This window comes from Diadema setosum, chromosome 1 (genome assembly GCF_964275005.1).
Source record: "Diadema setosum chromosome 1, eeDiaSeto1, whole genome shotgun sequence".
Lineage (NCBI taxonomy): Eukaryota > Metazoa > Echinodermata > Echinoidea > Diadematoida > Diadematidae > Diadema > Diadema setosum.
This window is the reverse complement of record NC_092685.1, coordinates 6,306,632-6,323,227: the sequence shown is the minus strand read 5'-3', so window position 1 is coordinate 6,323,227 and position 16,596 is coordinate 6,306,632. Positions and strand designations below refer to the sequence as shown.

General features: G+C 38.6%; 1 protein-coding gene across 2 annotated transcripts in view; it reads left to right on the top strand.

Moving 5' to 3' along the window:
* The first annotated feature begins 694 nt into the window (after positions 1-694).
* Positions 695-16,596, top strand: part of LOC140233627 (N-acetylated-alpha-linked acidic dipeptidase 2-like) — a 28,464-nt gene continuing 12,562 nt past the window's right edge. The window contains exons 1-8 of one of the 2 annotated variants that reach the window (XM_072313737.1): positions 695-811; positions 6,688-7,154; positions 8,328-8,484; positions 9,244-9,375; positions 10,162-10,287; positions 12,457-12,649; positions 15,209-15,299; positions 16,025-16,114. In XM_072313737.1, the coding sequence (XP_072169838.1) occupies positions 6,844-7,154; positions 8,328-8,484; positions 9,244-9,375; positions 10,162-10,287; positions 12,457-12,649; positions 15,209-15,299; positions 16,025-16,114 (1,100 nt within the window). In that variant the 5' untranslated portion in view covers positions 695-811; positions 6,688-6,843. Of the gene's footprint in view, positions 812-6,684; positions 7,155-8,327; positions 8,485-9,243; positions 9,376-10,161; positions 10,288-12,456; positions 12,650-15,208; positions 15,300-16,024; positions 16,115-16,596 lie in introns of both variants that reach the window. The other variant, XM_072313730.1, reaches the window with a different exon arrangement.

Below are 16,596 nucleotides of genomic sequence, written 5' to 3'. Positions count from 1 at the left end.
TTTATTTGTTTGTTTAATTGGTTGGTTGGTTGGTTGGTTGGTTGGTTGGTTGGTTGGTTGGTTGGATGGTTGCAGGGTTGGTCGGTTAATTGGTTGGTTGGATGGTCACGGTTGCAGGGTTGGTTGGATGGCTGGTTGGTTGGTTGGTTGGTTGGTTGGTTGGTTGGTTGGTTGGTTGGTTGGTTGGTTGCATGGTTAGTTGATTGCTTGAATGGCACTTGGCAGGTTGGTTCGTGTTTTGTTTTGTTTTGTTGTTGTTGTTGTTTTTTTTTTTTGGTTGTTTTTTTATGTTTGACGGGTTTAGAGATCAGTAATAAACCCAGCAGTCATTTGGTAGCCTACATCAAAACGCAAAATAAGTTCGTACGACCAGAAAAGACGTCATTATTCTAATTTTTTAAAAAAATGCTAGCAGCAACAGTCCAGCAAACAATCATGCACCATGAAAATTCTAGTGCACCCAAACCTGCTGGAGCGTACAACGTGTTCACTCAGTCAGATGAATGTAATCAGAAAACATTTCCAGGGCTGTACTTCTTGCTCATACTCGCGCAGCAGGTGTTTGGAGGAGAAACATCACATGCATCAAACCAGCACAGGCAGCGGAAGGTTGGGTTACCAAGGAAGCTGTGTGAGGTAAGCCTGCATCTTTATACATGACTGTGTGGGATAGCGAGCGAGCTCCTGTAGTACCCAGCAGCAGCCGACTAGTGGAGCGCAGAGCAGCCGGGTATCAAAGGGTCGCAAAGGCGGCACACCAGTCCTTGCAAACCAAGATGTTTCTGGAGTGCTGGATTCTGTTTGAAACTCAGTGAGTAATTTTAGCGTCTCCTCTTTTCTTTTGACATCAACCATTGCTGAGGCATCTCTCTTTCATTGATACAAGAACCCTATACACTTATAGTTCGTCCAGCTCTGAAAATTTCGGATCGCAGAGCTCTGCTACCACAGATCCGTATTGCACAGCGCATAGTGGTAGGCCCATCCTACCATTATGCCACACAGACAGGCCACAGCAATGCAGAATGACGAACACCGAGCCCTCTTTAACGATTTTCGGCAGCAAGCTGTTGAATCGAATGTGTTTTATTACAGTTGAACTTTGTATTCTGGTCATTAGGGCTTATTTTTAGTAAAGAAAGCTGCCAGTCCTCACTGAGAGTAGAACCTCTGTATGTCAATAATGGTCGTCGGCTTTGTCCGCTGATCAGCGCATTGGGGTGCGGTGCGCCATCCATGCATGGAAGGTGCACCTCTTTCCCCCTCTGCTGGCCTTGAGGCTAATGTAGTTTTTCCAAGACGGGATCGACCTACTCGCATGATATATTGTGATGATCCTGCCGAGGTATTTTTCATCATTATGAAAGCATGGCAGGCCATTTGTGTGTGTGTGTGTGTGTGTGTGTGTGTGTGTGTGTGTATTTCTGTTAAACTGAAATGAAATCAGAGAAAATCTGCTGTCGCTGAATACCCCCGTTTATTATATAGGCCTATGACACGTTGAGAGTTTTGATAAAGTGCATGGTGACTATAATTTACTGCACTGCCACTGGGCTAAAACGGTTAACGGGTCTTTGTTGGATGACTGAATGAGACTGTGTGATATGGCATTGGAATGCTATTGCCAGGCAATAGATTTATACCACCTAATGACCTATTTATGTTGTTTATCTATATCTCTAAGTCCTTCATTTTGAAGTGAGAAACTGGATTTTTCGTGAATTTGCTTGTACTAAATTTGTAGGGCTAATATTTTGCTTGGTTCGCAGTGAAAATCATTGTGAGTTTATTTATTCTGATTGAATTATTTTGGACATATCATGTCTAGGCCAGAAGTCTGGTCAGGTTGTACAGCAGATCTGCAATATAAGGAGATTATTGGAGAGAGAGAGAGAGAGAGAGAGATTCTGAATGTAAAGCAACCTAGCAAAAACAACCACTTGCTTTTTACAGCCCTGTCGCTGCTATTATATGTACAGAGCACTTGCTGAAAACTGTTAAAGTGGATATTCCATACCATGTTCAATTTAATGAAATTAGAGTAAACCCAGATCCAATTACCCCCCCCCCCCCCCCCCCGTTAAAGGACAAGTCCACCTTCATAGACATGTGGATTGAGTGAGTGCAACAATATTAGTAGAACACATTAATGAGAGTTTGAGGAAAATCGAACAATCTGTTCAAAAGTTATGAATTTTCGAAGTTTCTGCTCAGTCACTGCTGGATGACAAGACTACTACAGCTTGTGATGTCACATGTGTACAACGCTATAAAGAAAACCATAAAGAAAAGTCAACATATTTTCACTTTTCTCGCATGATAAAGCAACACTTGACCTGCCTCTTTCAGAATACAAGGGGAATAATATTTCCCTTAACATACATCAGTGACAAGCAGAGACTCCAACTCTCCCGCTTTCGACGGGAGATCTCCTGCCGAAAGCCCATTTTTGCGGAATCTTCCGTTCTCCCGCCTGAGATTTTAATTTCTCCCGCTTGAAATGATTTCTTACTTTATTTAATTGTATGTTGAAAAATAAGCCTTAGATAGCGCGAGAGAGCATCTAAAACCGTAGACCGCAAGGGACTTCGCGCTCGTGATGTGCGCTTCACGCACATCAAGTTGGAGTCTCCCGTTTGCTAGGGGTTTCAGGCGTGAGAATCTCCAGATCAGAAGGTGCTTGGGGTTGGAGTCTCTGGACAAGTCGAGGAAACGTGTACTTTTTCCATGAAATAAAATTTAGTGAAATTTTCTTTATATTTTCCTTATATCGTTCTATGCATATGACATCATACACTATACTAGTCTTCTCATCCAGCAGTGTCTGTGCAGATACTTTGAAAATTCATAACTTTTGAATGGATTGTCAAATTTTCCCAAAACTTTCACTGATGTGTTCTACTAATATTGCCACATTCACTCAATCCACATGTATATGAAGGTGGACTTGTCCTTTAATAACCGGTACTGGTTAGTGATAAGGTTAGAGTAAAGAGTAGGGTTAGGTTTAGGGTCAAGGCAGGAAGATTGGATTTCCAAAGTCCTACCTCCCTGGTCAAGGGAAGGGTCAGGGGTCATTATCTTAGAACCTACATGAGAGCTTGACTGGAGACAAGAATAAATAAAATGATTCATGTGATGTATGTACACTGTGGGACATGAGTGAACATTTCTCTCCATTGCACACATGACCCAACACCATGTTACTTTGAAAAAACAGAGAAAGCCCCCATAATATGAAGATTTGGCTAAAAAGAAAATATACATTTGAAAGTTTCATATCATAATTACCTGCTCAAAATATTTCTACTGTTCCAGTGATGTTTTCAAATATGAAACTCACCTAGCCTTTCAAAAGCATGTTTCTTGAGGCTTTATTGACCATTGTGTTCAAATGCCTAATCATCAGCATGCTTGACTGCACTCCAAGAAAAAACTTCGAAACTCATTTTCTCAAACTGTGGCTAGCTTCTTGCCGGGTTTCTTATTTTATCAGTGTAATAAAACATCAAGCAGTATATAAACCACTGGAATTAAGCTGAGAAACTGTATAGAGAGTGGTAATAATGCCAGAATCAGACAACATTTCTCAACTCAACTGCTTATAGTTTTTAGGCTTTCATATTCTTGAGATCTGATCAATCTGATGTGATCTGATGTGATCTGATGTTGGGACAGTGATCAGCTGGAGTGTTCAAACATTTGGGACTCTCACAATACTTCATTCTCAGTTTGAATTCTAGCATAGAATGGGGCCAAGTCTTGTTAGTTGTCATTTAGTCCAGATTTTGTGGACTTCAAATTCAACAGACAGAGATCAACATGACACTTTGTGTCCCATGCCATGTTTTTGTACCCCCGCCTCGGGGGAAGCTGCTATTCTTCGTGCCGGTGAGGGTCCGTAACTGGACCTGCTTTGACAAAACAAGACTTCACAAACCCCATTCATACTGAGTGAAAAATTCCACTTCTCAAGCCACTTCAAACCACTCAGGGAAAGAGGCATGGGTAGGATAGAGATGATCAACTTTGGTTTTTCTTTTCATTTTTTTATTTTTATTTTGATGGAGCCATGTGTCAGGCAGAATGTGAGCCATGTTGGGCTTAGAAATAGATCCAAAGAGATCCAAGAAAAAAAAAAATTAGGTCATTATCAATGTGCAAAACCCAAATGAATTAATTTGTCAAGCACATGACCTTTTTTCCATTAATGGTTAAAATGTTTCAAGGCTTCTTAAGTTTTGGGCTGCAATTATTTGAAAAGGGTACTGATAATCTCTCCTGCTTTTTTCTTTTTTTTCTGTTATTGGCTAGCAAAATGTTTCATGGCTTCTTAAGTTTTGGGCTGCAATATATGAAAAGGGTACTGATAATCTCTCCTGCTCACCTCGGCAGTGAGAAGTTAAACGTCAACAGCAGAGTTCATGATCCTTTTGCTGGGTTGTCAGTCAATCTGTGAAAAGACCCTGAGGCAACGTGTGTGCAGTAATTTCAAGGGCTTGCTGTTCATACCTCCTGTATTCATTCTGTGGTAAGTTATTGGAATGAGTACTGATATGGGTAGATACAGTGAGGATTGGTCTGAAATGATTTTCAAATTGAAGTGTGGAAGATTCTGAAAATGTCTGAAAAAGGAAAAATAGGAAACATTTTTTTGCAAAACCTGTCCTATCATGGGAGTAAATATAATGAGAGGATGTCTTAGAGTGCACTATCCAGAACTGCTTGACAAAAATGGAGTGCTTGACAGCGAGAGCGAGCAGTGGTACTCTTTCTAAGGGTATGTTGTGTGATTACCAATTGTACAGGAAGAATCTTGTTCCAGTGTTGTACAATATTAGGCTTCATTTTGTATGGTTTACCGAACAATGAAATCCAAAAGTTGCAGAGAATACAAAACTCTGCTGCTAGGTTGGTTACACGTGTTCGACTCAATGAACATATAAGTCCAATCTTAAGACAACTGCACTGGCTGCCAGTAAAGCAACAGATTGACTTCAAGGTCTTAATCATGGTATTTATGTGTTTGCAAGAACTAGGCCCTATTTGTCTACAACAACTCATAACAAAATATCGTCCAGCAAGAAATCTTCGCTCTCAGTCCAAACTTCTGTTGTACACCCCCACAATATCAACAAAGTTTTACGGCACAAGATCTTTTCAACTGGCAGCAGCAGAGTTATGGAACAAATTACCCACATATCTCAAGCAAACCAACACAGTAGATGATTTTCAGCATTTGTTGAAAACATATATCTCTTTAACATGTCCGTGGACTAGATTTAACACTATACAATGTTTGTCAAAGCTCTGTCACTTTTCATCTTGTTTTGCCTCCTCTCTCTCACATTTTCCTATTTTCCTAATTTCTATTAGTTCCTTCCTTTAATGTACATAGCGACATTAATCTATTTTTGTGATATGCGCTATACAAATATGGTTTATTATTATTATTTATTATAATTTGAAATATTCTCACATTTCTGAAATATGAACTTTCCTTGATGGTAGAGTTAACAAGAAATCAACTCTAATTGCTCTCTTCCATGGCCAAAGTGGGAGAGATTTTTGTTCTGTAGAACACTGTGGAAGAGAAAACACTGATGTTTACTCTCAGCAGTATGAATTCATAAAAGTTGTGAGAGTTTGTCAAAGGTATATATGCAATACTGCCACCAACATGATGACCATGTGAAAGAGGAAAGAAAAGAAAAAAACTGAATACCAGGGAGAATAGTTCTCTGTATGATATGTCTTCCTAATTTCTTATCCAATTTTCGTCATTTTTGTATCGTTCTGTAGGGAATATTTTTTTTTTCTTTTCTTTTGAAGTTTATTTGTGTTTGGGGTGGATTTTCATAACTTCCCCCTCCTAGAGCTTCTCGAAGGTGCCAAGAGCAATTATTATAATTCCATTAAAATAAATCGAGCCTTTTTGAAAATGTATTTAATAATGTGAGCCAAATTTTAGTGTGTGTTTGTCTGATACCAGATAACATCCTTGCAGTACATTTGGTGGATATTTTGAGGACTTGTAAAATGGGGTTGACACAACATTTGCTCCTGCGACAATTGCTCATGTCTTATTTTCTCCAAGGACTTAGGGTTAGGGGTAGGGTTGTGATAGAGTTTTAAGTTTAGTTTGATGTGAGGATTAGGATTAGGGTTAAGGTTATGTTTGTCAGTAGAATTAATGTTTGACTTAGTAGCGTGCAGATATTTCATGGGAGCAATTGTTGCAGTCTGAGCAAATGTCATAGAACCAAAATGGGACATACCTGGTATACTTTTGAGTTGCATTTAGTGTCAAAAACCCCAAACTTCAAATGTTCTACCTCTAATCAAAATAGAACTGTGCTATAAGTAATTGTCTGTAATGGAATATGTTAGGATTTATGCAAAAGACAGAGATGTTTGCAATTGTTTGTTGAAAATAATATAGCCTTGAGAAAAAAAATCAGAGTTTTTAAGTGAGTTTTAATACAGGACCATAATTGATATGATACTGTCTGTTGAAGTAATCATCAGCTTCTGTTTCCCTCACCCCTCCCCCCCTTCATTGATGTATTTGACCTTATTGAATGGCCCAATTTTTTCACCTTTTTCCTCATCCTTCTCTGTTCTTTACTCTCTTTCTTCTATTATCTTACTGAAGCGTCTTTATGGTTTCTCTGTGTTTGTCAGCAGCGGGGTACAGAGTTCACTTCCCTAGAGGCTGACAGTGCTGTTTGTGCTACCTGCTCCTGCAAATTGGATCATAAACCTTAAACCTTAACCTACCTGAGAGAGAGGAGCCCTGCTGATATCTGATTGGCAGTCGTCCAGCCAATCACACGGCAAGCAATGGAGGATGCAGGCACCGCCTACGAGTCCCTCAGTGGAGACTCGTCAGTGCTCACTTTCAGGAAGCCAGAGCCAGCGGGAAGAACGATGGTGAAGAGTAACCGTTCCCTGGTGCTCCTCATTGGGGTAGTGGGTCTCTGTGTGGGGATAGGCGTGGGGGTTCTCATTGGTTGGTTCTCCTCCCAGGCCCAGATGCCAGACAGCCCATCCTACAGTCGCTGGTTGGAAGCTCTTCATGAAGAGGATGCAGACAAGATAACTGACTTACTTGTTGAAGAAATTCAAGCGGAGAATATCAAAGAAAACCTCAGGTAAGGCGGGAGCAACTGCCCATTCATCTCTACATTGCTTTTTAATAGCAGTTTTGTTTTGTTATTTCTTTTTTTGCTTCTTTCTTTGATGTCTATAATCTATCATATTGTACATTATCTGCCTGCATTATGAAATTAATTTTGAATTTGTATATTCTATCTCTCGTCTCGATCGTGCATGACCTGATACGATATCTGCCAGTTAGTAGTCTAATGAACAGGCATTATGAAATCATCCGGACAATTCTACAGCTAGCTCAAAGCCGTCCTCTTGTTACTGAACCATACGGACACTCTTTAACAGCTTGTGATGTATAGAGTCGGAGCATCTTCCATGTCATTAATCTTTGCTGAGTACAACCTCTGTTAATACCAGTGGCAGATCTAGAGGGGGTTGCACCGGGCGCATGCCCCCTCTTTATTTTTTGTTTAAACTAAAGAAATAAAAAGAAAAAAATGGAGGAGGGGCGTGCGCCCCCTTTAATTTTGTAAAGGCACCTTCCCTTTATGAAATTCCTTGATCCACCCCTGAATATGATTACCCTTGAAGAATTTGCTGTTTCAGTGCAGCGTTTTGTTTCGACCACTAACACTGCAAAGGCAAAACCTTCAACTGCAAATATTGATCTCTTCATCATTGTGTACTTTGGCTGATAATATTTGCAATGAATGGTAAAAGGTGTGGTACTGCTTATGAGAATGCCACTGCTTCTTGAAATGAGAGTTGGAGAGAGAAGAGAGAGGGGAGAGAGAAAGAGATAAAGACATGAACAACATAGTGTCCATGGAATTTCTTTTTTGATATTCCATTTTTTTTTTCTTTATGAAAAATGAGAAAATATGTTTTTGAAATGGAATGATTTTTTTTTTTCTGAGCATTGATTTAGTATGTAGTAGTTGCTATTTTTCCACTTTAGGAACAGATAATATTTGACTCAGAAATATGTGTTTTTGTTTGATTTTTAGTTTTGGGGTTGATTGGTTTGTTATTCTGTTTGTGTGTGTGTGTTTTTTTTTACAAGTTTGTTTGTGTGCATATTTGCTTATTTATTTGTTTATTTATTGGTTTGATTGTTATATTTGTTTGTTTGGTTGTTCATTTTGATCTGTGGAAGTTGGCTGCCCTGGAGCAGGACAGGTCTTTCACTTTGTTTAATGCATTTTTTCTTCAAGATACCTGACCGACCAGCCTCACCTGGCAGGTACGCAAGGTGAAAAAGATTTGGCGGAGTGGGTGAAAGAACAGTGGACAGAGCATGGCCTTGATGTGGTCAATAATGTCCCATACAGTGTACTCCTCAGCTATCCCAAGCTCGACAGCCCTAATTACGTGAGTGTTTGTTGTCTAGTTGCCATTACAAGACATCTTTGGATGGCCTGTAGAAGTCAGTGCTTTCATATTGCAGCTGTATATTTTGAATGGATTCATAATTTTACTCTGAATTGTCGCTTGTTTTTGTTTTGACTATATTCTTTCCCACTCATGTTCTAACTCTACTGCAATGGGTGTTTTCATGTAGAGTTTCAAGGGGTAACATTAACTCTGTATTTTGTTAAGCTCAGTTCAATTTTGTGTTGACTCTTCCACCTACCCCCCCCCCCCCCATTCTCATTGCTTACAGCCCACTTTTCTTGGATAACTTACCCTTTTTGTTACAAGTGCCCTTTATAAGTGCTGTGTAACATAGGAGCCAAGGGTGTTGTAGCCCCTTATTTCCCTCCCACACACACATATTCCATTTGAATGCATATAAATATTTACTGTCACCCTGTTCAGTGTGTGTATATTATTATGTCCAAATATTCTTTTCAACGACATAAAGACAAATGAAATGCTGAGCTGCATTATTTCCACATTTTGTCATTCTTGTGAGGAAAAGCAGGGATTAGAAAACCACTGTGCAAAACTACCAGCTCTGATATGTTGGACTTCAAATCATCTTTTACCCATGCATGATTGAGCCTTTGAGATGGTGGTGTATGCAGCCATGGATGAAAATCACATTTTTCCGCTTGCAAAGCCTTCTGTCGGAAAACTCATGGAAGAGGCAAATACTGAAAAACTCACATGTGACAAAAACGATTGCAGGTATACGTCCTGAACAGCAATGGGTCTGAGTATTTCCGGTCAGCAAGAGAGGAAGCACCACTGGAAAAAGGTGACCTCAACAATAAGACTGTTCCACCTTTCAATGCCTATGCTGCTAATGGAACTGTAGAGGTCAGTTGAATGAAAGAGTCATATTTCTTGCAATACAAATACAGTCCTATTTATTTTTTTTTCTTCCTTTCATTTTACTTTTATGGTGCATTGATATTTTATTTTGCTGTTATAGTGGCTTCATATGAAAAGTAAAATCTGCCTGGTTGGTAGCATAAATGTTGCTTGAATCTAACCATGAGAACTTGGCTTCATTCAATTTTCCACTCTGTGTATGTGTTTGTGTGTTTGTGTTTATGTATGTGATTCTGTTATCAAAGCTGGAGGAGAAATGAGTGTGAGCTGCTTTAAAATATAAAATCGAATTCATTTGATCAGGTGGAATGATGTGGAATGTTAGCTGTAATTGTGTTATCATTATCTTTGTTTTTATTCATGTATTCAGAGAATATTCTTTCTTTGCAAATATAATGTATGTGTGCAATCAAGCAGCATGAGAAAGTGGATTGTTTATTGTTTATATTGTTAATTTAATCGTAAGACAGTTAGACTATTAATAAAATGTGTATGTGTGTCTGTCTGTCTGTCTGTGTTTGTGTGCTGATAGCCTGTGATGTGATTATTTGACAACATTGCACACTGCATGCATGATAACAAGACTGTTGGTAATGTCTGTTTGGATGTATAAGTCTTCCCCTGCAGTCACTGGGGATGAAGGGATGGGGGAAAGTGTTTCCAAGTAGTTTCACTTCCTTTGACAAAGTTTCATTTTTCTGATGTCATAGAATGACAATGAAGAAATCCAAGGTGTACCAGCCAGCCATATTGATTTCTTCTCACCTCCAGGGAGACTTGGTGTATGTGAACTATGGGAGAATAGAAGACTTCCAAAAACTCACAAATGAACTTGGGGTTGACGTAGCTGGAAAGGTTGCGATTGCCAGGTATGGCAAGATTTTCAGAGGTGACAAGGTGAGTTTTTCTTCTTTTGTTAAACCCATCCACAGCTAGAGATCACACTTCCTGTGGTTTGATGCTGCATCTTTTTGGTATTTAGTAAGAGAAAATAAAAACTTCTCTTTCCAACCCTAATTTCTGTCATATATCATCATTAACTCTGGTAGCAGAATCTTCAAAAACCTAAATCCAGAAATTATCCTCAATTGGCAACACTTTTTAAAAGATCAAAGTTAATGTTTTAATCTAAATTGGTATTGTTTTATGTATTTTTTGGTGAATTGTGCTTATTTCATGAATGTTGCCAATGCGATCTAATTTTTCCTCAGTATAGGATATGAAGTAAAATTCAAATTTGCCAATTTGATATTGTGGGCAAGGTAATAATTTTTACCACAAAATCAGCTCAGGACTTCATCACTTTTTAATGAAAAACAGCCTCACCCCTGCTTGGAAATACTCTGGTTGGTATATATGCTCTTAATCCCAGAGGCACACTATAGCGGCATTTAGACAAAAAGTGATTTATTGGGGAATCCAATTGACTGTGTTTTATAGTCCTACACCAAAAAAACAAACAAACAAACAAAAAACCAAACAAAAACAAAAAACAAACAAAAAAGAAACCAAAACAAAAAAAATCAAGCATGAACTTGAGGCTATTAAACTTGGTTTTAATAACCATAAAAAACGAGAACAAGCTGAATGTGTTGACAGATGCTGAAGGTCGTCAATGATTTAATGTCATCATCCGCCTGTGCAGATATGATGGACAGGGAATACAGAAATCTTGTGTGGTGGGTCCTTTTGCCCGTGGGTGATATAACTTTGAGCTACTGACCTTTATCTGTGTTCTTTTTACTGCAGTGTATAAAGTGAGTATTGTTTGCATTAAATTGAAAGCCCCAATGTGAAGGGCAGCATTTTTTTTATTGCTTTCCCCTGTGAGTAGGTAAAATACAAATCTGAAAGCCCCAAAGATGAAGAATGGGGGGGGGGGGGGGGGTTAATCGGATACAATATGCCCCCTTGCACTAAACTATTTGCCCATGTAAAGAGCCTCAAATCTGTTTTGTATGGCGCTTTTAGATCTGTGAGCAGTTTTACTCCAGAGTTACATTTTTACAATTACAGTCAATATACTAAGATGATAAATGTGTTGTAACCTTCCCATTACCATGTCAGCCAAAAAAACAATTGTATGTTTTTTCATTTATGACAACTTTTTGATTTACACTAGAAAAGTACGCTATGTTGCACTAGAAGGATTCCTTTCATGATCTTTTTTTTCACACAAAATGCACATTGTTAAAAAAAAAAAAAGATATTGATAATGATCACTTGATATGTCTATGGTTCTGCAATGTATCAGATATCACACACATATTGTGCATGGTCATTTTGATGTAAAGTGCCCCATTAGGTACCATATCTGTCATGATATATATTCACATTCAGAGGCAAAAAAAAAAGAAAAAAATCCTCATTCATTGGTGCTAATGTGTTTGCTGCAGATCATACAAGTTTAGTCTTACTGTGATTTATAGAATGACCCAGTTTATCAGACCTTCAGTCTCTAGGACCTTCAGTCAATGGGACTCTCTGGCCATCAGACCCTTCTCAATATGCTGTCTTTCACAATGGTGAAGTTTTGGGCCTTTCCAGGGACCAGGGGAAAGGCCAAAACTTCGAGGGCTCTTTCACACCCTTGGACTATCGGTTGGTGTGTAGGGATTTCTGTGGAGGACACCTTCCACTCTGTGGTCGTGCCAATTGTGGTGCAGAGGAGTAGGATTCAGGTTATCTTTGTGTGAATGTAGGATCCAGTGGTAGATGGTGAAAACAGATACAAAGTGGGCAAACTAATAAATTTTGGTATAAATCATGGCACCTTACTCTCGTACTAATGAACATGTGATTGGAAATTCTTGAGTTTTAGACTTGTTTAACTTCTGCTGTAGTAGAGCATGCCCTTTGTGATTTTATAGTTTCCTCTCATCTCTTTTGCTCAGTCTACTCATCTATCTCTGTCCATTTGTCTGTCTGTATGTCTTTCAGGATCTCTACCTCACATTTGTCTTTCTCTCCTCCCCTCCTTTCCCCCACCACTTTCTCCCTCATACTTCCCCCCCCCCCAACCCCCACCCACCCTGCCCCCATGGACTCACATGTGCTGTCTTGTAGGTCAACCATGCTGCTGAATATGGTGCCATAGGCCTCATTCTGTTTTCAGACCCTGCTGACTATGCTGTAGACAGTGAGTCAGCCGTCTACCCTGACACTTGGTTCCTACCGGGAACGGGAGTCCAGCGAGGCTCCCTCTACATCCGACAGGGCGTGGGTGGAGACCCCCTGTCTCCAGGCTACCCTGCCTATGGTAAGAATCCTACCTGCACTGCATCTCTCCCCACAGTGTGGTATTCAGCGAATCTTAACTCTATGATGACAGTGATTTGAGTATAATATCTGAAGATATGTCATTGATTACTCCAGCTTCAGATTTCTCTGGGGCCCTGTGAAATGCATCATTGTTGAAACCCATGAGAATTCACAAATCAATCTTTGAATAAGTGACCTTCTTGCTTTTGTTGCCTTCCTGATCCAGTCATGATGTGACACTTTTGCACCTTTCTGCGTAATCTCGGTCTTTGCAAATACTGTGGACTGAGAAACTCCAACAATGATAAGAGATTATGCAAAATCATCCCAGTTTAGTCACAAGTCTTGAGTATTTGACAAACAGCTTTTTTGGCCAACACAAAGGAAAGCAAATATTTGAATTGATAGTGCTAGCGTATGATCACAAAAAGTCAATACTCCTCCCCCCTCCCCCCATGCCACTGTTTGTGAAGAAAAATATGAACATATTTGGTCAATATGACCTTTTTGTTTAATTGTAACAAACTCAGTTTTAGAAAGAGAGTTGATTCGAATCCCCATTTTAATGAAATGACAATAACACTTTTGCTAGGCATTAGAAGGTCTTGGTTCATCAACTGACGGAATATTTGTCTCCCTGTTTTTCACTTGTATAAGGATATAGCTTGTTTTACAATTTATTGAAAATGTAGTATTCTCTTACAATTTGCTCATAACCCTCACTTTGAGAGGAAGAAAACTGCAGATCTCAGTTGCATCGTCAGTATGATCTTTATTTGCTTACAGCTCCCTATAAAAGCAACTGAGAAGAATATTAAGATGATACAAAATACATACTCAAAGACAAATAAAACAGAAGAGAGAGATAAAAAAAAGAAGATGGAAGAGAAGCTAATAAAGAAAAGAGAAATAGAAGAGGAATTAGGAGGAGGAGATGAAAAAAAGTGCCTAACTCTATATTTAGAATGGTAGGAGGACAAGAACAAAGTCTGACCCATGAATGCCATTCTTTTTTTTTTTTTCTTTGTTGGCATGCATGGAAAAGTTATCATTAGGCTATCATGGTCAGGATGGAGGAATATAAGAATATCATATTTGCAAAGTTTAAGATGAGATGAACTGTGATAAAAGTGTGTCTTATTCAACAGAACTTTTTAACTAGTAAGTACGAAAGTCTCCTCATATTTCTTCTCTGGTCAGATTGATCAAAGTGCAGACCTGATACGGTATCAGTTATAGTCTATTATTAATTAGACAAGTATAGACAAGTATGATGCCAGAAATTCGTCAATGAACTTCCTCTTACCTCAGATCAAGATATGTTTTAAAGGGATGGTATAGTTTTGCTTGAGATGAGATGGAAAAAATGACAAACTATTTATGAAATATGAAAGAGCATACAATTCTAAGAGGAATTCAAAATTTATTTGATGAAAATTTGTTTTGAACTGGCTGAGATATCCAAAACAAAGCGGTCCAAATAAAAATTGGGACCTAAATTTTATTAGGACAACAACCAAAAATATACTATCCCCCTTTAAACAAAAAGTCTGATGTACTTTTAATCAACAGTTTGCGATTTCAGTTACCATTTCAGCTAAAAAATGCTTTGGAAAAAAAAAATAATTGAGAACCCTCCTCATGTACTATCTTGAACATCATCTCCACAAGTCACTCTGAAAATCAGAAATATCTGACATGCTTTTGAAATACACACTTGGTCCCTAACTAAATGCTGTTCATTCTCCTGTCTGTTTTCATCCTGTTGTTTTCTGTATGATTTTGTGTACATTTATGTTATAATTATTATGTATTTTAGCTGTTTTCGGAAGAACAGTCCTTGGACAGAAGCATAAAAAGAATGAGCAAAAAAACGAAAACAAAACAAAACAAACAAACAAACAAACTTTTGTGTGGAAAGATTTTTTATACATTTAACCTAGATCCATGTGTGTGTGTGTGTGTCTTTTTAGAATCTGATATTAGATTTATAAGGGACAGATTTGTATGATCAAAACTGAAAGAAAAACACACACTCACTGCCAAAGATTTAGCTCGTGAAGTACTCACACAGCATGGATGTAAGGTTTATTGTGTTCCATTAGTTTTATCCAAAGTAAAATGTAAAATTCTGTTGAGTTATATTTGTTTTGAAGCATATTTTCCTAGAACTGCAATATGAGATGATATCACCTGTATTTCAAACGTAATTTCTCCAAATGAGTCTGAAACTTTTGCGGTGTTTTGCTCCCGGTGATTTCCTGACACTATGTGTGCAGACTTTGACCCTCCGGCACCTAGACTGACCAGAACTGTCTGCAAATGACCCTTCAAATTGCCCACTGACCTGCCTGCAAGCAAGGACTTTTTTTGCTGTTTTACATACATGTGTGTGTGATTTTCTTTGTTAATTTTGTTTATCTTTTCTTTTTCTTTTGCTGCAATGTATTTAGCAGTTGGGTGTTTATTCCATTAAGTAAATGATCAAGGAACGCTCAATTGCTCACTGTTTTGTTGGATAAAGCTTGTTGGAACTTTTCATTTCATTCCTTTTTAGAGTCAGCATACAAGATACCAGAAGAGGAAGCAGAGCTGCCCACCATACCAGTCCAGCCAATTGGTTACAATGATGCCCGCAACATTCTGGAGTGAGTGTCCATAAAACTTTTATCCTTCCCTGTTTTTCAATATTATCTCTATATATGGTTTCCTTTTGTGGTGGGTGCTCTGATGTAAACACACCCTGTTTTAGAACAAGGTTTATGATTTGGTGGTTGTGTGATTCTTTTATGATAAGAGGCTTTATAGTCGCCTGGCTGGGACTACCTTATCTATTCTAAACCCACAAGAAATCTACCATTTTCTGCAAATTTGGCAAATTTGGAAGATTTAATACCTTCTGCTGCAAACAGATGCAGATTACATACTGAAGCCATAGATAACAAAGAATATATTGTGAAAATTGCCTGTAGACATAAATTATATCTTCCATCGTTTTCTTGTCCCCCACCCCTCAACAATCAGGTACCAGCTACTTCAGTGCTTTTGTAAGTTTTCAAAAGATGGTGATGTGTTTGCTCTTTACATGTAGTAAAAGATAAATGATATGCGACTGCTTCAAATGCTTGAAGATGCAATTGGTTTTGTAGTTACTCATTGCATTAGGGGTTGGAGAGGGGAGAAGGCATATGTATGTACTATTTTGTATTGATGGCAAATGACAAGTTGCACTGTAAGATTCCCAGTAGTTGAAATATGCTGGTTAGGTCAACAGCTTCTCTCAATGTCAAGAGCAGGGAGGGAGGGGTAGTCTACAATTCTCAACATTTTGTTTCTTTTTCTTTCTTTCTTTTTTGTGCTGTCTGTGCGGCAGGCAACTTGATGGACCTGCAGTTCCTGATGGTTGGGCAGGGAACATCCAGGGTCTGGAATACAAGCTAGGACCAGGACTTACAAGTGGAAGGTAAAAGCAGGAAAGAGGAGAGTTGGTGGATGGAAAAGAAGAGGTACAGTGTCAGAAATCTTGGACAGAACACATTTTTATGTGATGATTGTCATATTGTCTCTTGATCATGTATTTTGGATGTCATTTTCTAATTGTTTGTGTCATTTATCTTTCCATTTGCTTCTCTCTGTCCTCATCCCCCTGGAAGTTTCTTGTTTGCATATAAATTCAAGAAATAAAAATTGTTACGGGTGAAAGCACTCGATCAAACTTGGCAAAGATAGATGAAGGTAGAAGGGAAGGGGAAAAAAAACCCCCACAAATTTCAAGTACATGTAGCAAAGAAATAACTGCCAAGAGAGAAGAGTGCAACTGATTCACCATTGAGTCATACATGAGAGATGATTGGGATCTTGGAAATACTTGAAAAAAACAAATTGTGAACAAATGTTATAGTTTGGGAAATTTCATGTATTCTTGGTGAGCCAAGATTGGCATCC